This window comes from Callorhinus ursinus, unplaced genomic scaffold (assembly GCF_003265705.2).
Source record: "Callorhinus ursinus isolate GAN/ISIS: 27379988/994484 unplaced genomic scaffold, GSC_fseal_2.0 scaffold102, whole genome shotgun sequence".
Classification (NCBI taxonomy): Eukaryota; Metazoa; Chordata; class Mammalia; order Carnivora; family Otariidae; genus Callorhinus; species Callorhinus ursinus.
The window spans coordinates 922,626-944,030 of record NW_027397164.1 but is presented as its reverse complement, the minus strand read 5'-3'; the positions used below and the strand labels follow the sequence as shown (position 1 = coordinate 944,030).

At 50.4% G+C, this 21,405-nt stretch overlaps 1 protein-coding gene and 1 pseudogene across 1 annotated transcript; one reads left to right on the top strand and one right to left on the bottom strand.

Annotated features, from left to right (window-relative positions):
• The first annotated feature begins 8,314 nt into the window (after positions 1 to 8,314).
• LOC112815765 (NADH dehydrogenase [ubiquinone] 1 alpha subcomplex subunit 1 pseudogene) lies at positions 8,315 to 8,696 on the top strand (annotated as a pseudogene).
• An 8,788-nt stretch (positions 8,697 to 17,484) lies between these two features.
• FZD2 (frizzled class receptor 2) lies at positions 17,485 to 20,760 on the bottom strand. Its single transcript, XM_025861974.2, has one exon. The coding sequence runs from the start codon at positions 20,637 to 20,639 to the stop codon at positions 18,942 to 18,944; it is 1,698 nt and encodes a 565-aa protein (XP_025717759.1). The 5' UTR covers positions 20,640 to 20,760; the 3' UTR covers positions 17,485 to 18,941.
• Positions 20,761 to 21,405: the final 645 nt, after the last annotated feature.

Below are 21,405 nucleotides of genomic sequence, written 5' to 3'. Positions count from 1 at the left end.
GCCCCGCCCCCCTGCCGCACGCCCTTCCCCCCAGCCCCGCTTACCCTCTTAGCGTAGGTACCAGGGGCCCAGGTCAGTCTTACCCAATTTGTCTCACCAGGCACACCTTTGACTGGCAGTGCCCAGGAGGAGGGGACAGGAGAGAACTGGGAGGAAAGAGATACATCTCCCCTTGGGCTTTAAGAGATCCAGCTGTGTCTCAGATGGAATCTACCGCCTGGCAGGAGCTTCATTCAAACAGATTCTTATCAAGGGGGGTGGGTAGCAAAGTGAGCAGGAAGAAGAAGGAAAGTGGGGTCCTCACCTTCCCATTATCCTCCCAGGGAGGGACATTTAGGGACCCAGAGGCAGGAGTTCTAAGTAGACGAAGAGGTGCCATGTTGATGACAGCTCTGAAAGTGTCCATCTTCTCTTTCCTGTCTCTGGATCAGGGGCCAGAACAGGTCATTCAACTGTCCTTACCCAGTTAGGCTAGTTTGTGGGACACCAAGGGCTGAGGCCAGGCAAGGAGTCCTGTGACTTGAGTTTGTGCCAAGGGCCATCTGAGCGGGGATCGGTGGAGAGCACAGGTCACCCGGATGGGGGTGTGTGACTGGGAGTGTGTGCATGTGTCTGAGTGCCCAAGCATGAGCGGCTGGGTTCAGTGTTTGGAAGTGGATGAGTGTGTGCACACACACTCATCAGCCTCTTGGTATTCAGAAATGCCGTAGGTCCCCCATCCATTAGGAAGGGCTGCCTGCTGGTCGCTGCCTCCCCCGTTGGAAGTGCCCCTCCGTGGGGCATGTGCTGGAGAGAGGTTGAGAAGAGAAAGAATGGTAAAAGAAAAGGCAGCTCAGAGAGGGGAGAGCCCTGCAGGAGGCTGTGTGGGCAGCAGAGGGCACCAACTGGGGAGTTGAGGAACGGGGGCCTCAGCTCTGCCATGAACCAGCTGGGGACTTTGGACAAGTCACTTCCCTGACCTGGGTCTTGGTTTCCTTATCTCGAATATGGGCAGGTTAGACTAGAGTCTCCTCCTCAGTTCCTTCTTAGATTCCACAGTCACTAGAACTGAGTTGGGCAGCACAGGGAAGATGTGGAGCAATGGGCTCCGGGCAGGCCACAAAGAGAGCAGTCAACAGGGACCGCATGGAAGGTACCCAAGTCTCCCTGAAGAGGCAATCCAGAGGAGGGGGGTGGTCCCTACCCTGGGGAGCCCCATTCTCCAGAGGCAAGTAATGGCAGACTCTCCCCCTCCCCGCCGGAGAGTGAGGTGAGACTTTCTTGGGTAAAGGGAGAGACTGAAGTCCTCCGGTTGGGACAGGAAGTCAGGAATTGAACCCCATTTAGGATTCTCTCCAAGTGAGCCTCATTAGTCATTCCTCTGGCATTTGGTGCCCAACTACTTTACAGTTAGCCCCACATTAGAAAACGAGGAACACAAAGAAATAACATTTCCCCCAGGGGTATGAAGTTAGAAAAAACAAATTCCTTCCCCCAGAACCAAAGGTAGAGTGGGGACCAACCAACCCTAGGCTGACCCAAGGAAACAATAATCAACATGCGGTTGGCTTTCAGAGCCGTTGACGTGGGCACGGGAGAAACAGTGGACCAAGACGCCTGAAGCTCCCAGACCGGAGCTCTGGATTATAAAGCTGCAGGTATTTAGCAGGGATTCTGGAGATTTTAAAAGCGAGAAGAAAGAAAGCAGCAGACCATGGATGTGGAACTCTAAGGCATAGATGGGCAAGAAACTGAACTTCTACCCTCTCTCCCCCGTCCCTCCCTACTTCTCTCAGTTATCTATTGGGTAACAATCCACCCAAAACTGAGTGGCTTAAAACAACAGCAATCTTGTTTGCTCATGATTCTGCAACCTGCGCAGGGTTTGGTGTGGACAGCTTGTCTCCGCGCCATGCCGTGTGGGCTGGGACAGCTCAGCCGGGCCTGGAATATCCAAGATGGTTTTCCTGATGTGTCTGGTGCCTCTGCTAGCATGGCTGGAAGAGATGGGGGTCTCTCTGTCTCCTTCATAGTCTCCCACCCCCAGAGGGTCTCTCCCCCTTTCTCTCGAGGTAGGCTCTCTCTCTCCCGCAGTGTGGTTGCACTTCACATGGTGGCTGGCTTCCAAGGGGCAAAAGTGGGAGCTGTGCCAGGCCTCCTAAGCCCTACACCTGAACTGTCAGGACATCAGTTTTGTTGCATCCTATTGATCAAAGCAAGTCAAAGGCCCCCAAGACTCGAGGAGAGTGGAAAATGGCTGAAAGTCTCCGAAGGGAGAAGGCATTGCTGGTGGTCATCTTTGCAGACCATCCACAGCCCGCCCCTCACCGTGCTCCCCTTGTTCCCCTTGGCTCACTGAAAGGCAGTCCTCCTCCCTCGGGTGTGGTCCTTAACCCCTTCTTCTAACCAGTGCCCAAATTCTGCTGTTCCTGCTTCCTCAGTGCCTCGCAAATCATTCCCACCGTCACTACCATCCTCTCTTACCCGGAACGTTCAATAGCTTCCTGAAAGTTCTCCTTTTTCCACTCTTGCTTCCATTATCTTGTTGCTTTCCACACTGCAGACAGACAGATCACCTTGGGGGGGGGGCGCTGGTGAGGTGGGAGGGCTGAAGAGCCAGGGAGATCTGTGCTTCATGATGTGCCCTTTTGTACCATGTATATACCGTCCAAAAACTAAAATGCCTTTAAAAATTGACTTGGGCGCCTGGGTGGCTCTGTCGGTTAAGTGTTCTAACTCTTGATCTCAGGTCGGGTCTGGATCTCAGGGTCATGAGTTCAGGCCCTGCATTGGGCTCCATGCCCAGTGTGGAGCCCACTTTTAAAAAAATCAATTTAAGGGGTCGATTTAAACCTGGCTTACCCCTGAGCCTGGCGGGCTCAGTCGGTAGAGTATGCGACTCTTGATCTTGGGGTAGTGGGTTTGAACCCCATGTGGGGTATAGAGGTTACTTAAACAAAACTTTTAAAAAAATAATAATTACTTAATTAATTTAATTTACTTAATTTTAAAAAAAGAACTGGAAGCCTTTTTAAAAAATCGACTCAAAGTCAATTTTTTTTAAAGATTATTTATTTATTTGACAGAGAGAGAAAGAGAGAGCACAAGTAAGCAGAGTGGCAGGCAGAGGGAGAGGGAGAAGAAGCAGAGAGCCCAATGTGGGGCTCAATCCCAGGACCCCAGGATCATGACCTGAGCTGAAGGCAGATGCTAAACAGACTGAGCCACCCAGGCGCCCCTCAAATTTATTAAGAGAGAAAAAAAAGCCAAATCCTTACTGTGTCATTCTCTTGAAAACCCCTCAGTGATGGCCCATGGCTCCTTCAAGTTTAGACTCCCTAATGGAGCTCACAAAGCCCTTCATCATCTGCCCCACCTAGCCCCCACAGCCTCACCCCTCCCTACTTTGCACTCTATGCTCCAGCTGAGTGGAACCTCTCTGACCTTCCTGCAGTTCCTTGAAAGCACCATTTTCTCTTTTGCCTTGCAGTTTTTGCACAGGTGACTGCTCACAACACTCTATTCATCATTCAGGTCTCAGCTCAGATGTTGTTTCCTCCAGGAAGTCTTCTGTGGTCCCTAAAGTTGGGGTTTGATGCCTCTTCTATGAATTCCCATAGCACCCTAGATTTGACTAGCACCGTGCTCATCACTCTGCATTGTAATTACCCGGCACTTCACCTGTCCCTCCCACTAGAGCACACCCTTCGTACAGGACAGGAATCAAGACTGCATTGCTCACTGCTGATTCCCTGGCACCTTTGAAGGGGCTTTCTACATACTGGTGGAGGAAAGGGGGAGAAGGAAAGTAAGTTGGTTTAAAAGCTGGAACAGTCAGTATAAGGCCAGGATTCAACCATGTGGATGGACCTCATAGACATTAGATATAAAAGAGGGAATATTATATTATTCCATTTCTAGAAGTTCTAGAACAGACATAATTGTGACATAATAATTGACGATTGATTGTGACAGAAGTCAGAATAGTAGTTGCCTCTAGAGCAGAAATCACTGGAAGATAGGAGGAAGGAAGTATCCTATATCTTTTTTTATTTTTATTTTTTCTATATCATTTTTTTAAAGATTTTTTTTATTGGGGTGCCTGGGTGGCACAGATGGTTAAGCATCTGCCTTCGGCTCACGTCATGATCCCAGGGTCCTGGGATCGAGCCCCACATCGGGCTCCTGGCTCAGCAGGGAGGCTGCTTCTCCCTCTCCCTCTGCCTCTCCCCCTGCTCATGCTCTCTCTCTCTCTCTCTCTCTCTATCTCTGTGTCTCAAATGAATAAATAAAATCTTTTTTTAAAAAAGATTTATGGGGTGCCTGGGTGGCTCCGTCCATTAAGCATCTGCCTTCAGCTCAGGTCACTATCTCAGGGTCCTGGGATCAAGTCCTGCATCCAGCTTGCTGCTCAGCAGGGAGCCTGCTTCTCCCTCTGCTGCCCTCCCTCGTGCTCTCTCTCTCAAGTACATAAATTTTTTTAAAAAATCTTTAAAAAATATTTTATTTATTTATTTGAGAGCATGCACATGCGAGAGAGAGAGAGAGAGAGAGAGAGAGAGAGAGAGAGCGCGCATGTAGGGGGGAGGGGCAGAAGGGGAGGGAGAGGGAGAGAGAGAATCTCAAGCAGACTCTTGGTGCTGAGCACAGAGCCCAGCATGGGGCTCAATCTCACGATCCTGAGATCGTGACCTGAGCTGAAACCAAGAAGCAGTCACTTAACCAACTGAGCCACCCAGGCACCCCAAAAGTATCCTATATCTTGACTTAAGCAGTGTTTACATGAGTATTGACACATGAAAAATTCATTAATCTGTACTTAAAATTAAAATGTACTTTATGCATTTCACTTTATGTTATATCTCAATAAGACAGTAGAAAGTGAAGGAAGGAAGAAAGGAAAGAAGGAAGAGAGAGAGGGAGGAAGGAAGGAAGGAAAGAAAAAGGGAGGAAGGACTTATGTGGGCAGATATTCACATAAATTGCCTAGTTGGTAACAGCAATAAAGCAGTTATAATTTAGGACTAAGGTATCGAACTGGGACGTGGGCAGAAAACGGGGTGTGTGTGTGTGTGTGTGTACATATGTGCATGCAAGTGAGTGAAGAAGCTGGTTTCTATTGAAGGGGGGAAAGTAATGCAAAAAATTTGCCCATCCATTCTTCACACACTGTCTGTCTGTCCCCTCCCTCCCCCAAGCCTCCAGTGCTTTTCATAACGACAGCATAAAGTCCAGTCTCCTTGACCTGGCATTAAAACATTCCACTATCTGCCCCCTGTCTACCTCCCTTTCTAGACTTATCTCTTTTGCCTCATGCCCTCTCTCCCCAGATCCACCATACTACACTGCTTCTGTGTACTCCTTACCGGTAGAACTTCACCAATCCATTGAAAGGTCAGCTATCATTTCTCTTGGCTTATGAGGCTCCTACTCGCCATCATAGGATTCACTGCTCCATCTTTCCTTTCATGGCACTTTTGCTCGTAGCCAAATAGCATGTCACTTGACCTCTTGCAGATCATAACTATTTATCTATGTTTCTCTTCCTGTCTAGAATGTCTCACATCGGTGTAGGCAGGCCTCAGTCTGCCAGATTGATGGACGAATAAACCCTCCAGAAGTCAGGGACAAGATCAGTGCTCAGACCTCTAGCTCAAGCTCTCAACTCCGGTCTGAACATCAGAACCACATCTCCGACTGCTTACTGGATATCTTCTCCTTGAAGTAAATGTGTTCAAAACTGAATTTATTATCTCCTTGTGGCAGAGACAGTCATGCTCACTAAGTATTCCATGTGCTTCCCTATACTTTCCAACCCTCTGTAGTTAGGAGAGGCCACAAGACTGGTTCTGGCCAATGAAATGTGCATGGAAGTGATGCGCACTGTGTCTGGGCCGGGGTAGTAAAAGCCCCATACACAATCCTCTAGTATCTCTCTCTTCTCCTGCCATGTAACTGAGGACATGAGTGAAGAAGCCATGTGTTGTAGATGGTGGAGCCTCTGTCAGCTTGGATCCCCAAGTGACTGCGTGGAGTAGAGACTCCTGCTGACCACACAGGACCTGTAGTATGAGTGATGAAACAAAAGAAGTCTTTGTTTTGTTAAGCCAATGAGATTTTGAAGTTATTTATAGCTGCAGCATGACCTACATGATCCTAATAGATTCTCCACTCTCAAATCCGCATGTTATCTTTATTCCTTCCATTGGTGAATGGCTTATCATCCACCCAATTATCCCAGTTAGAAACCTCAAGCTGCTTCTTTTTTTTTTTTTTAAGATTTTATTTATTTATTTGACAGAGAGAGACCCAGTGAGAGAGGGAACACAAGTGGGGGGAGTGGGAGAGGGAGAAGCAGGCTTCCCGCTGAGCAGGGAGCCCGATGCAGGGCTCCCTGCCTGAGCCACCCAGGCGCCCCCTCAAGTCGCTTTCTCCTTCACTTTCTTCTTGATCTGACCGATAGTGCTTGGGCCAGGCCTCATCCAACCCCTCCCTTGGATCAGAATCAGCATCCTACCTGATTTCTCTGACTTTAGACTCTTCTCTCCAGTCATCCTCCATGTTGCCTCCCGAGTTCTCTTTCTAAAACACAAATCTAATCACAGTACTCACTGGCTTAAAAATCTCTACCTGTTCTTTATTTTCTATAGGATAAAAGACAAAAACCTGAGGCTGGCACCAAGTACCTTGACTGCCTAGTCAACTGCCTTGCCAGTCTCCCCTGCCACCTAGTACTCTAAGATCCAGCCACATGGGATGCTCAGTGAGCCTCAAACATACTGGGCTTCCTTGGCCTCTCAGTACGTGTAAATGTAGCCCCTACTATCTGGTAAGCTCTTCCTTCCCTTGTCTTCCTGGCAAATTCCTATCCCTTTTTCAAAACCCAACCCAAATGTCCTCTCTATGGAGCTTTATTCATATAGCCAGGCAGAATTATTTTCTCCCTCTTCTGTGTTGCTCAGGAACCCTGAACCTTCCTCTGTTAGCATTTTTCACTAAAATTTTAAGAATCCAGGGGCACCTGGGTGACTCAGTCTGTTAAACTTCTGCTTCGGCTCAGGTCGTGATCTCAGCGTCCCGGGATTGAGCCTGGCAACAGGCTCCCTGCTCAGTGGGGAGTGTGCCCCCCGCAACTTGTGCCCTTGCTCTCTTTCTCTCTGTCAAATAAATAAATAAAATATTTAAAAAACATAAAGAAGGGAAGAAAGAAAGAAAAAAGGAAGAAAGGGAGAAAAGAAGGAATGAAAGAAAGTGTTAAGGAGCCACTTACAAGTTTGCCTCTCCCACTAGGCTGGAAGCTCTTCAGTGACAGAAATGGTGTCATTCATCTTTGTATTCCTAGGGGAAAAGCAGGCAGAAGTGTATTGAAACCATGAGTGAATGAATGGATGGATCAAAGAAAGAATTTTCTTCTGTCTCTTACTTACTGTATACATCATTTGGAACCCAGAATCTCCTCAATATGCAGTGTTTTGGTTATCTGTTGCTATGTAAAAAAAATTACCCCCAAATGAAATATTTTTAAACAACAAATATTTATCATCTTACAGTTTCTGTGGGTCATAACGTCAGGCACAGTTTAGGTGGGCGCCTTTGGCCCAAAAATCTCGTGAGGCTGCAGTTAAGCTGCCAGTTGGGGTTGGGGTCGCATCCAAAGACTTGACTAGAACAGGGTGGGGGGAGGAAGGGAATCTGCTTCCTACTCACATGGGTGTTGTTGGCAGACCTCAATCCCTCACCACGCAGGGAGGAGATTACACAAAGAACACGAGGAACCAGGGATCACTGGGGACCAACTGAGAAGCTGCCTACCACATGTAGTCATGTCGCTGTTCTACTTTAAATTACATGAGGGAAAAATGGAAAAGAAGAGAAGGCCAAGAGAAATTCCTAGTGTAGGATCTTGAGCCAGATTAATGCCTTTGAAAGCAAAAATCCTGATCCCTGAGAGGATATCAACAAAAAGCTTACCTAGCTCTGGTGAAAATGAATGTGTGTGTCTGTGTTTACGTGTGCACACACATGCATTTGTGCACCCACAAGTCCTGAGAGGGAGCTAGTCATTTTTGCACATCTCCAGTAAATATCAGAGATTGAAACCAAGGATTTTGTTTGGTGACCGTGACACAGAAGGCATGTACGGTGGTCCAGAAGGAAGAGAATGTTGAGATAGAATGTTCTATTTTTCCCTCTAGACTGAGAGTCAGCAAGCTTGGGATCTGTTCTTGACTTGGTGCAAAGAGACTGTGGGATCCTAGGGTTGTTCATTTAATCCTCCTGGTTCTTCGTTTCTTCTAAAGATTTTATCTATTTAAAATTTTACTGGGGGGAGGCCGGGTCACCTTTACCGGGCGGGGCAGGCAGGGGCTTGGCTCTGGCAACCGCGCTGCGATGTGGTTCGAGATCCTGCCTGGGATCGGCGTCATGGCCGTGTGCCTGGTCATCCCCGGCATAGCCACGGCGTACATCCACAGGTTCAGTAACAAGGGCAAGGAAAAAAAAGGGTTGCCTATTATCCATATCAATGGAGTTTGATGCAAAGAGATAGGAGAGTCTCTGGAGTTAATCGTTACTATGTGTCAAAGGGTTTGGAGAATATCGATTAAGGAAGCATTTTCCTGATTGATGAAAAATAACTCAGTCATACTCATCTACCCCTTCTAGAAGGTTATGCAGTGTATTAATGTAGTGCATAATAAAAACAACCAAAAAGAAAAAAAAAATTTTACTGGGGTACCTGGGTGGCTCGGTCAGTTAAAAGTGTCTGCCTTTGGCTCAGATCATGATCCCAGCTCCTGGGATGGAGCCCATGCTCAGCAGGGAGCCTGCTTCTCCCTCTGCCTCTGCCTGCCTGTCTGCCTACTTGTGCTCTCTCTCTCTGTCAAATAAATAAATACAATCTTTAGAAAAAATTAATGCATGTCAAATACTTAGAACAATCCCAGATACATAGTAAGTACTTAATGAGCTTAATTATTACTATCCATTTGTTTCAGTTATCTATTGCTGCATAACAAAGTACCCTAACACTGAGTAGCTTAAAACAACAACCATTTTATTATATCCCACAATTTTATGGGTCAGGAATTTGGGAAAGGCTTGGTTGGGTGATTCTTCCGTTCCACAGTCATCATTGAGGACACCTGATGATATTCAGCTGGTAGGTGGGCTGGTCTGGGGGATTTAAGATGGTTTCACCCATCTGTGTTAGTAGGGATGGCTGCAAGGCTGGGCTCAGCTAGAACTATTAACCAGAGCACCTATATGTGGCCTCTCTAGCATGGTGGTCTCTGGATAGTCTGACTTCTTATATGGCAGCTCAGGCAGCCCGAGGGTGAGGGTTCCCATGAACAAGGTCTAAACCGCATGAGTTCTCACGACCCAGACTTGTATGTCACATAACATCACTTCCACCATACCCAACTGGTCAAAGGTGAGGAGTCAAGGTAAGGAGACATAGTCAAGGTGAGGAGACACAAACCCTGCCTCTGAATAGGAGAGTCAAGTAATTTGAAACTATGTATTATAGCCATCTCACTTTCTGACCCACAAGGAAGTTTCCCATTTGAATCCTACTGGGATGTCAATAGACCAATCTATCCCTCTTTTTCTGACAAGGAACTGGGGTTATCTCTCTTGAGACTTCAAGGCAGCCAATTCACACCACTCCCTAAAGACGTGCATGTATACACTCACACATATACAGCCATCTACACACACACACAGACATAGTCACACGGTCAGATCTGGTACATACATAGAGCCAAGCCTTCCTCCGTCTGTAGCCATGTCTCCAGTCAAGGAGAACCTAAGTCCTGCCCTAGAGTTCTTTACCAGGAAGTTCAGAGTCACTGACCACTCCTGCTCCTATTGGCATGAAAAGAGAGTGTTGGTAGGGATAGAATCCAGTCATTGATTAGAGAGAGAGGGCATAGATCCAAAACCCACTAACGTTTGGCTTTCACATGTCCTCTGGTGTGTGTGTGTGTGTGTGTGTGTGTGTGTGTAAATGTCTCCCAGTTCTGATTGGCTCAAGTCAGTAAAGAAATGAGATCTGCTGTTGAGAGCAGGCAGGGGCGGCTCAGATGTGTGCTGCAGGGCCAAGCCAGCGTGAGATTGAAATTTTGCTGGGGCTCAGCCCAAATCCTTACTTAGATCAGCCCTGCCACTCTGCTCTACACTCATCCTATGTTCCAGGCACACTCTCCTTCTCACTGTTCCCTGATTATGCCATGTTCTCCCATGGCTTTGCCCATGGGGTTCCCTTTGCCTAGAATGCCCTTGTTTTTTTCCTAACAACCCCAGTGTCTGCCTTTTGTATCACATGATATGGCCATCATCTGCTTATACGTCCACTTTGGTCAAGAGCAGAGACCACACTCTATTCATCGCTGTCTCCCCATTCCTGGCAGAGAAAAGTGTTCAACATTGGTTGAACCAATGGCGGAATAAGCAGCAACCGCTCCCAGATTCAGCAACTATTTCTCTTCCACATCTCTGTGCTGTTCGGCTCCACCCCAACTCCCTGGGCCCCTATGCGAAGGGGTAAAGGTCTCAAAAACCAGGGTGGGAAGTTTGGGCTGGATTCTCGAGGCCCTAGGGAGACTCTGCAGAGTCTCAGAAAACAGGAAAGGACAGGGCGCTGAGCTGTAGAGGTGTGGCCAGCAGACCCAGAGGCACTCACACTCCTAGTGGGAAAAGCCAGAGAATCCTTCAAGGTTTTTCCAGGGTGGGGGAGGATGTCTAAAAGTTTTCAAGCCTCAGTTGAAATAGTCCATAAACACACCTGGTTCTATTGGGTTAAGTGTTAGGGTCTGTCGGGAATACTCAGACCTGGACCTGAGCCAGCACCTTCCAGGAAGAAGAGGATTCTGGCTGCAGAGGTGGGGGCAGGTGCAGTTGAGAAAAGAGGTCCCCAGGAGCAGTACTCCTTACTCTCAAATGTGCAAACAAATCCCCAGGGCATCTCGTTCAGATGCAGCTTCTGATTCGGTAGGTATGAGGTCAGATCCAAGATTCTGCTTTTCTAACAAGCTCCCAGGTGATGGTACCCCTGGGGGGTGGGGTGGGTGGGGAAGACAGGGCAGAAAGCAGATGGAATCACACTTTGAATAACAAAGACCTAGAAAACTGGCATTAAGGTCCAGACACTGAGGCTCAGGCCTTAGAAGGAGAAGCCGCCTTCAGCAATGTTACAAAGAGGTTCAGGAGAGGATGATGAGGCAAGGCAGTATAAAACCAGCCTGACACTTACCTGATATACTTGCCTACCTTTACATTCTCTGATTGTCTGACCATGACAGACATCACTAGTGGATTCCAGCACTATGTTCCATTAAGCCGAGAAGATGCCTCAGAATCCATCTTAACACAGTACTCTGGGGAGCCTCTACCAATTCATCACAGCTGGCATGAGAAATGACCCCATTTGCTATTTCTGGTACTGTGGTTAAGAGTCTGACTGCTTTTGCTCTTCTCAGACTGGCTAGATGCCCTCTAAACAGCTGTTTCTATGAAATCCAATGACTCTAATAGGCTGTAATTTAAGGTAAATACAGCACTCACTTCATGGCTCTTGCGAACATTAAATGCTATTATGAATGTATGGTGCTTAGCACAGTGTCTAGCCCATAGAAAGTACTCAATAAGTTATGGCTACCACAAAGGATGGATGGGTCGGCTGCATAACTGGAGGAGATGAGAGGGGTGGAGCGGGAAAGAGGAAGGTGAGGGAGAGAAGCCAGAGCTAAGAGTGGGGAAGATGAGGCGGACAAAGGCCCTGCCAGCCTGGGGGCTGGCCGGAAGAGTTCCAGCTCGCTCTGGCTGGAACTGGGCCCCCTACCACCGGGAAAGCTGTTTGATGGGAAGGGGCACCTGGCACTCGTCATCCTGGGTGTTCTGAATTCAGAACTTCTTGTCAAGGAAAATTGTGCAAGACTTGGAAATGGTTAAAAAAGATTACTCTGTGGGGGGAAAACATTACTGTGTCTCCTTGCGGGTTATCTCTGAGTCTTATTATCGTTCAGTTATTTTCCAACTCAGGCAACTGATAATAATGGAAATTATTTTTGTCCATAAAATGTGATCGTGTCTGGTGAAGACGCAGCTGATATTACCCAGTAACTATTGCCCAGTTGTATATTAAGCAAATCTATGTCAGCATTCTTGATGGCCTAGGTATCTTTCTGTTCTTTGGAATCTCCTGAACATCGTACAGATTCTTTCATTAATTGAGGAGTTCAATGAAAATTTTGATGTGTTTATTGTGTATATTTGTATAAGAGTAATTATTCTGTTCGGTAGAAAAAAAATTTTTTTAACACTCTCATTAGCAGTGAAGATTGAGCAGGAGGCTTACAGAAACTTCTGTCCTAGACAAGTTTTCTCACATACTCCAAACAACAGATTACATATGTCAAGTTTATAAGGGATTATGCCCAATTTCATTGCTTGTTTTATACTATCCAAACAGATACATCATGATTCCATATTTGAACATGGATACATTCTCAAACACTTATATAGTGAGCTTATTTAACAAAACATAAAAACTCAGAAGTCCCACAGAAGTATCATTTATCCAATCATTTGCTTAAACTAGATGGTTGTCTTCATGTGGGCAGGGACTGAATTTGTGCTTCTCTAGAGTTTAGCAAGCTCCTGACCCATGGAAAGCACTAAATGTACTAAACGCTAAATACTGGGCCAACACAATGAATGAGTAAGCTTAACTAGCATTTATTAAGCACTTACTATGTGCCAGGCACTGCTTTAAACATTTTACTTGAATTAGATTGTTCACTCCTCAAACCAGTCTTGAAAAGTAAGTATCATTACTATTCCCATTTACAGGTAATGTACAGAGAGGTTAACTTGCCCAAGGTCAACCCCTAGAAAGGGGCTAAGCCAGATTCAAGCCCAAGTAGTCTGGCTCCACAGCCTGTGATCTTGGGCACCTACTTCGTGCCAGGCATATCGCTAGGCTCAGGGATACAGAGATGAAAGACCAAACACAGCCTCTCCCTCAAGGAGGTCATAGTCACGAAAGGAGAGGAATGACTAACAATAATGTGATGTGCTGTGGCTGTTGAGAACACAGTGTGGTGAACAGGATTGGCCAGGGGTACGGCTGTCTGCAGAGGGGCCACCTGACCTCAGGGACATTCTGAGGCAATAACAGTTAATATCTAGGCTAAGGAAAGGGAAGGGCATTTGGGCCACAGGAACAGTACATGTAAAGTCACGGCACATGAGAACGTCAGAGTCCTGGAGGATGGCACATGGGAGTGAAGGGAAGGACGGTGGGAAGTGAGACTGGAGATCCAGACCTTGGAAAGCCTTATGTGTTGAGGGAGGGAGGGAGTTGGGACGCTCTTTGGAGGCCTTGCAGGGTTTTCACCAAAAGACATTCAACCCAGTACAGAGAATTCCCTTCAAGCCACATCCTACCCCAGAGAGTTCCCTGGGAGGCCTAGACTCAGAGGGAAAGGCAGGAGGAGTCCAGGAGACACCCAGTGCCACCTGGAAGCAGTGGCTGGGAATCTTCCCTCCCCCACGCCCAGAGCGTGGCCACTCCAGGCCCCTTCCCTGCTGTCACATTCCCCCTTGAGGGTGAGGCCAGAGATGAGAATTAGGCACCCTCCCTTCCTACATCCCTTCCCTGCCCACCCTCTGACTCCACCATCCTCAGCAGCTGCGGAGCCTGGCACACCCTCGGCCCCAGTCAGAGGAAGAACAGGAGACCGGAGCTTCCTGGGGGAGCTGGGGCTCTGGGCTGTGCCCTCCCCTCCCAGCGGGCTGAGGCTGGTGATTAGCTGGGTTAATTATATCCAAGCCATTTCCGATTGGCACAAGCCCACCCACCCACAGAGCCTGCCCAGAAGGCGTGTAGGCCCAGCCCAGGGTCAGGATGCCAGGGCGCCAGCTACCCTGGGAGGGGTCCTGACCCCAGCCATGGCCAAATGGGGAGGGTGGTTGTCCTCCCAGCTCCAGGGCCTCCTCCCCTCCCCTCCTCCCCAGGCTTTCTTCTCCACGCTTCCTACCCCATCCTCCTTTTTGCCGGTCCCCACACAAATCCCTTTCCTGCCCCTCCTCCTCCAGGCTTGGAATGAAATCTCGGGGCTCTCAGTTCCGCAGGAGGCCCCTACATAAACACTCTGATTGGGGCTAATTATAAGGGCCAGGTTGGGAGGCTGGAGCCTTCAGAAAGCTTGGCTCTCACACAAAGGGCTCAGCCCTCAGCCGGGCCGGCTCCTCTCCAGGCTTCATTAGGAATAAGGAGGGTCCTGGGCCATAGGCAGTCCTCTCTGAACCCAATCAGTACTTTCCGGGCTTATTTCACGTCCCAAGTCCCGTCTTGTCCTTTCTCCAGGCATCAAACCCCAGCCCTGCCCAGACGGTTTGGAAGGGCCACGAGGCAGGCAGAGGCTGCCTGCCCTGGAAGGCAAGGCAGCCCGGGAGGGGCTCTCAGGCCATGGGGCTGGGGCTGGGGCTGGCGCTGGCGCTGGGGCCGAGCCGGAGGGAGGGCTGGGGGGAGGCGCTGGGGAAGCCAGCTGTGACAGCCCTAGCCCTAATTAGCGGGCTTCAAAGCCGGCTGGAGAGAGAGCCTGCCCGCGTGTGTGCCCTGCTCACTCAGGCGGGTAAGACATTTCTGTCCTAATCAGAGGAGAGACTGAGAGAAAAACACGGCCCAACCACCCCCAAGAGCCCTGGACTGTGAGCTAGCACCCAGAGTCAGGTGCAAAACCCGGGAGCACAGGAAATCACTCTGTTTTGTTAAAACTACCAGCAACAATAGGGTAAAAAGCCCCGAAGAAATGTACCTCCTTTGATGCGGTGATGCTTTTAGGAATTAACCTAAGGAATGGGAAGAGGGCTACAATTGATTGAACTTTTATGTGCTGGCTCTGTACCCGCACCCTCCCAACTAATCCTCACGCAAGCTTGTGGGGGCAGGTACTGCTGCGTTTTTACTGATGAGGACAGGGACTCAGAGGCTAGGCGATTTCCACAGGGCTCAGAGCCGGTGCAATCTCGTGCCCAAGCCTGCACTCGCTCCCATGATCTGCCTATGTGTGTCTGTCTTTTGCCTGTTTTTTTCCCCTCTACTACAAAAATATTACTCATTCCACGCTGCTGCACTCGATAATTTGTTACCTTCCAGAGAGGCAGGGTTGCGGGAATAATCTGGTTTGGAGAGTGTTCCTGGTTTTATAGATTGGACGGTTTTCCCTCCTGAACCCCCTTTCCATAGCAGAAGGGATGAGACACTTGGGAGAGCACTGGAGTCCCCCCAGGAAAGTAAAGGAAGCCCACTGGAGAGGTGGAGAGATACCCACTCATCAGGACTAGGAAATGTCTAAACCAGGAACTGGAGAGCTAGCTTGGGGATGGGGCAGTGGGCACAGATAAAGAATTCATCAACCCCCTGAAAGTTACATGCAAAACTGTGTGCTCAGGAGAGTCTGGCCATTTTCTGCCAGGACAAGCTCCAAAGATTTTTCAGGTTCTCAGATGGGTCAGTGGCCCCAGTTTAAAATCCATCTTGAGGAAAGGAGGGTGAGTCTAGGGAAGGAAGGGACTGTGCTACAGTGAGCAGGTAGATGATCAAAGGCACGATGCCTCAGATGTGGCAGAATCTGGGCTCGGCTTCCCCAGACATGAGCCCCACGGCACCCTGGGACAGCCTCTCTCCACTTCCAGAATCCAGCCCAGGTCTAGGGCTCAACACCTTAGAACACAGAAGTCACCATCTCCAGAGCCTAGTGATCCTCACTCTTTGGGGGACGTTCAGAAGAATTTTGTCGTGGAAAACTTGAGTGTCCTCTTCTGGTTCTTAAAGAGTCTGTAACTAATGGAACCATTTTCAGGAGGGGAGTTGGGAGGGGGGTGGAAAAGCCAAAGTCTGATCAAGGGAGGAGGGAGGAGTCTGGAGGAAAAAATGACCGGCGCCCAGAACCTAGAGAACCAGCTGCTCCTTTGTGGTATGGGGGGGGATGGGAGAACAGGTAGAAAGCAGCTGTGTTGGAGACTGGCCTCAGGTGAAAGACCTTACCTTTGGGCCCTTGACCCTCCACCAAAGCCTCACTCTTCCAGAGGGAAGACTGCCCATAAGGTGACCCAGAAATCTGCAAAAGCAGACCTCCAAGCCCAGGTGTTTAACTGGGTTTTCCAAACAAGGGAGTGGAGAACCCTCTGCAGGTGTGACAGAGCTCAGGTAGTTTGCCTCTGGGTCTCTGCTCCAGGCATGGTCTTTCCTAAATTCCCTGCACTTTGGGCTAACACTTCCCTGCCTCTTGAGAGCTGGTTCATTAAAGCAGTGAGAACAGGCAGGCAGGAGCTCCCCCACTACTTTCTATAAGGTAATTAGCCCTTGGGCCCCCCATTGGGGAAGGGGAGGGCATCTAGAACTGTCCTTTCCAAAAGAGGCAATTATCATTTATCTTCTTCCCCCCCACCACCACCATAAAACCTATTTTTTCCGTTTTCTTGGGCTCTCTTCCCCTCCATTGGCAGGCGAATTTCAGGGAGCGGGGTCAAGAAGGAAGAATAATCTTTACTAAAATTCCCTCCCTCTCACCCCCACTCAGGGAAGGAAAGGAAAGATCATTGTTGTTAGTCTACCATGTGCTCCTGCTATCAGCGTGAGGGTCCACTGACAAATGTACCCAAAGCAGGCGAAGATGGGCTCCCCGGGGGCTTAGAGGCAGGAGGAGGGGTGCAGGGCGGGTCTTCCCCAAATCTTCAACAGAGACCAGCGAGCTCTCCTCTTCCCACCAGGCTCCATCCCCACCACTGGAACCCCCGCCCTTCTCAGACTTTCACCATTCTTTCCCCAGAGGCGCTCAGTTTGTAATTTAACTCTTTCCTCCAGCCCTTGTGGGGTTCCTTTAGAATTTTGCAACAAATGGAGCTACAGGGGAGTGAGTGACTCCCCTGCCTGCTTCTTTGATAGTTGTTATTATCTCATGGTGGGACTTCACACACATCATTTGAGAAAAAGCTAGTTTTAACTTATGTTGACCACCCGCACAAATCATTTGGGGGAAGATTATATATTTTGGGAAGGGGGCTCTGTTGAAATCCCCGGGCTTCATACAATTCCAAACAAAGCCCCACATAAGACTTCAATTACCACCAAACATTTCCAGGTCCCCTCCCCCAACATAAACTAACACACACAAACACATTGAAGTAGGGGTTCTAACTTACTTTCTCCCTTGTCCCAAAGACTGCCAACAAGGGGTGATAAGGCACCATTTCCCCCATCTTTTAGCTAAAAAAAAGCAAGGTCTGGGGCAGGGAACCTCCTCTCCACCCCACCCCCAACCAAGTAGGTGGGGGAGAGGGAAAGAGGGGGTGTGGTTTGGTTAAACTAATAAAATGTTACAACCCTGTTAAATACAATTAAAGGGCTAGATCTCTAGAAGATAATTAAATGCACTTTATTATGATTATTAGCTTTTAATTTGCACTATTATCAAGAAACAGGAGACGGTGAAAAACTGAGTTCTGTGTGACACTGGTTCCACTCTACCCCTCGGTCTTCAAATCAATCCTTTGGAATTAAAATTCTAAAATATTCCGAATAGTTGAGGGCAATGATGTGTATTGGAAACTGCAATTCTCATACCAGCGTTAAGGACACTTTAAGAAAAGTCTTGCCTTTTATTTTGGGGAGCTTAAGGGGAAGATAAGAAACATCTGTTATAAACATTCTATCAATCTTGTGATATAGAATGTCATGTAAACACCCAACCCCACCCCCCACACACAGTCACAAAGAGCCTGCCCAGAGCCTTCTTCCAAAGCAAGGATACCCACTTTTTTTTTTTTCTTTCTGGACAAGTTTGAAAAGAAACCAGTCTTTTGTCAAAGGAAAACTAAAAATCCCACCAGCCCATCCGTCCCCTCCCTCCAACCCAACCCATTTTTATTGCTTTTTTTGGGGGGGAAACCCCAACAACAAAAACCTACACATAACACACGAACCAACCTACAAACTTCTAATCTGAATGCCAGAGAAGATATTCGGTTGGGGGGTTGCGGGGGAAGCGGCAGGGAGCCAACTACAGGGGAAGGAGAGAGACGCACGGGCATCTCCAAACCCCAACATTTGCGAGCTAACGCTCCCCATAAAAATGGAGACAGTCAGGATTGGTACTCAAGGTAGTCACAAAGCACTACAAAGCACTTTCTGCCCACTCCAAGCGCTTGGGGTAGCAAGCTGAAAAGAAGAAAAGTCAAAGAGAAGAAAGATCTTCCAGCCTGCAGGAGGGTAGGCCAGTGGGGAGTAGGCCATTCCGCACCCCATCTCACTTTCTGGGTTAGGTTCCCCCCCACACACACACGTCTTCATCTCTTTTGGGAGTGGTCCAAAGATCGAGTGAAGGAGACAGGACATGTGGGGAGAGAAAGGGAATAAAACAAGAAGAATCCAAGTCTTGTTCAAAAACACCCAACAGCTTCCACAGGCCCAGCGTCAGTGAGAAGGCTCACAAATTTGGCTTTGGGAGTTGAATGTAACCAACTTCCAATTCCTCACAGCAAACACCTCTTCCAGGAAGCCCAGCCCTGCCAAAACACCAAAAACTTCGAACCAAAGTAGGCGGCGGTGTTTGAAAGGGGCACTTTAGAAAGGAGAGGACCCCCCTCAACGCCCCCTCCCCTCATTCCTCAGACCCGGTGCCCCTTGCCGCTCCCCCCTCCTTTTTTTTCCGTTTTTCGTTTAAATAGAAAATATATAATTAAATTTACAAGACTATTTACAGTTTTAATTACAAACCTGATGGGGGTGTTGAACAGAGTTCTCTTTAAAAAGCAACCTAAAAGAGAAATGGTTTCGATTGTTCTTTATTTAAAAAAATAAAATAAGGAGTCTGTAGGAGGCCTCCCCCCACCCCCCCGCAGAGGCAAGCCCCGCGCTGGGGCCCGCCCCGGGGACGCGGCGCTGGGGCAGCCCCTCACACGGTGGTCTCGCCGTGCCGGCTGTTGGTGAGACGGGTGTAGAACTTTCTCCACGAGTGCAACGTCTTGCCGGACCAGATCCAGAAGCCCGACGTGATGCCCACGATGAGCGTCATGAGGTATTTGATCATGTAGACGGTGAAGTCGGGCGACATGCGCGGCGTATAGTGTGCCGGGCACGGGATCGCCAGGCTCTTGCAGTGTTGGCTCACCCACGAGCGCTCCCAGTGCTCTCGAAAGGCCTGCTCGTAGAAGTAGCAGGCGATGACGATGGTCGCGGGCACGGTGTAGAGCACCGAGAAGACGCCGATGCGCACCATCAGCCGCTCCAGCTTCTCCGTCTTGGTGCCGTCGTGCTTCATGATGGTACGGATGCGAAAGAGGGACACGAAACCGGCCAGGAGGAAGGACGTGCCTATGAACAAGTACACGAAGAGCGGCGCCAGCACGAAGCCCCGCAGCGGGTCCAGGCTGTTGAGGCCCACGAAGCACACGCCGCTCAGCAGGTCGCCGTCAATCTGGCCCATGGCCAGGATCGTGATGGTCTTGACGGCCGGCACGGCCCACGCGGCCAGGTGGAAGTACTGCGAGTTGGCCTCGATGGCCTCGTGGCCCCACTTCATGCCCGCCGCCAGGAACCAAGTGAGCGACAGGATGACCCACCAGATGGAACTGGCCATGCTGAAGAAGTAGAGCATCATAAAGAGGATGGTGCAGCCCTCCTTCTTGGTGCCCTGCACTACCGTGCGGTAGCCGTCCTCGGAAAAGCGCTCGTTGCACACGACGCGCTCCTGGAGCACGAAGCCCGCGATGTAGGCCACCGAAACCATAGTGTAGCAGCCGGACAGAAAGATGATGGGTCGCTCCGGGTAGCGGAAGCGCTGCATGTCTACCAGGTACGTAGTGACGGTGAAGAAGGTGGAGGCGCAGCACAGCACGGACCAGGTGAGGATCCAGAGGCGCGCGAAGCGCGTCTCCTCCTGCGAGAAGAACATGGAGCCGTCGGGCCGCGCGGGCTCGCAGGGCGCCGCGCAGTCGCGCTCGCCCAGGAACTTGTAGCTGAGATAGGACGGCACCTTGAGGACGCGCGGGCAGTGGAACGGGTGCTCCAGCGTGGCGTAGCGCGGGGGAGAGCCGCCGCCACCCGGGCCGCCCGGGGTGCCTCCGGCCCCCGGCTGCAGGCCCGGCGGAGGCGCGGTGGTGAGCAGCGCGGGCGTGCCGTCCTCCGAGTGGTTCTGGCCCACGCAGATCTGCTCCGCGCCGTGGCGCGGAAAGTGCTCGCAGCGCAGGCGCTCGGGCCACTGGAAGCCGAACTTGTTCATGAGCGCCTCGCAGCCCTGGCGCGCGCGCTCGCAGATGGAGCGGCACGGCGGGATGGCCTGCTCCAGGACGGTGCACACGGGTGCGTACATGGAGCACAAGAAGAAGCGCAGTTCGGGGGAGCACTGCACCTTCACCAACGGGTAGAACTGGTGCACCTCCAGGCCCGCGTCCTCCTGGTTCGTGTGGCCCAGAAGGTTGGGCATGATGGTCTGGTTGTAGGCGATGTCCGTACACAGCGGGATGGAGATGGGCTGGCAGAAGCCGTGGTCTGGGATGGAGATGCCCTTCTCCCCGTGGAACTGGGCCGGCCCGGCGGCGGGCAGCAGCAGCAGCGGCAGCAGCAGGCGGGGCAGGGCGCTGCGGGGCCGCATGCTGGCCGCCGCCCCCCACTCGGCTCCCGGGCGCCCCCCCGCCCCCGCCCCCAGGCCCGAGACCGCGCGCCTTCCCCGCCGCCGCCTCGCCGCCGCCTCCCGCGCCTCTTTGCAAAGTTTGCTGGCGGCCGCAGAGTTGGGGAGGCCGGGCGGGGGAGGGGGGCGGCGCGCCTGCCGGCTAGCTCGCCGCGGTCCGACTGAGCCGCCCGAGACACCGCGCGCCGCTTGCCCTCTCTCCTCTTCTTCCTCCTCCTCTCGCCTCTCCCCTCCCTTCTCCGCCCAGCGACTCCTTTGTGCGTTCCTCCAGCCCTCACCTCGGCCTCTCCGATCCCAATTAGTCGGTTTCAAGGGGGCCCCCGCCGGCGGCCCCGCCCTCCTCTCAGCCCCCCAAAAAAGGGATCCTTGAAACCGCCCCGTCGAGCTCTAAGCACCATCCCAAAATGTGCTCTCGGCCAATCAGATTTAAACCCCAGGACCAGCCCCGAGGGCTGGATTGGTCGACCACAACATAATGAGATCAGAAACCAGATGCCAACAAAACTTTCCCCCCCCTTTTGCTTTTTAAAGAGACAAGCTATTATTATATTAAGGGCTGTTTGCCCAGCACGGGATTTCTCCGGAGTCGTGGCGGCGAGATCCGGAGACACACATTCTCCAGAACTGCGGCAGACCCAAGCCACTCGGCCCTGGATCACTCTTCTTCTGGGGGGCTAAGGCGCTCTCCCGGGTAGGGCCTCTTTAAATCCTTGCCTCCGCCTCTGCTCCT

Excerpts from the sequence above, each read along its gene's own strand:
- FZD2 (XM_025861974.2), bottom strand. The coding sequence starts at position 20,639 with ATGCGGCCCCGCAGCGCCCTGCCCCGCCTGCTGCTGCCGCTGCTGCTG.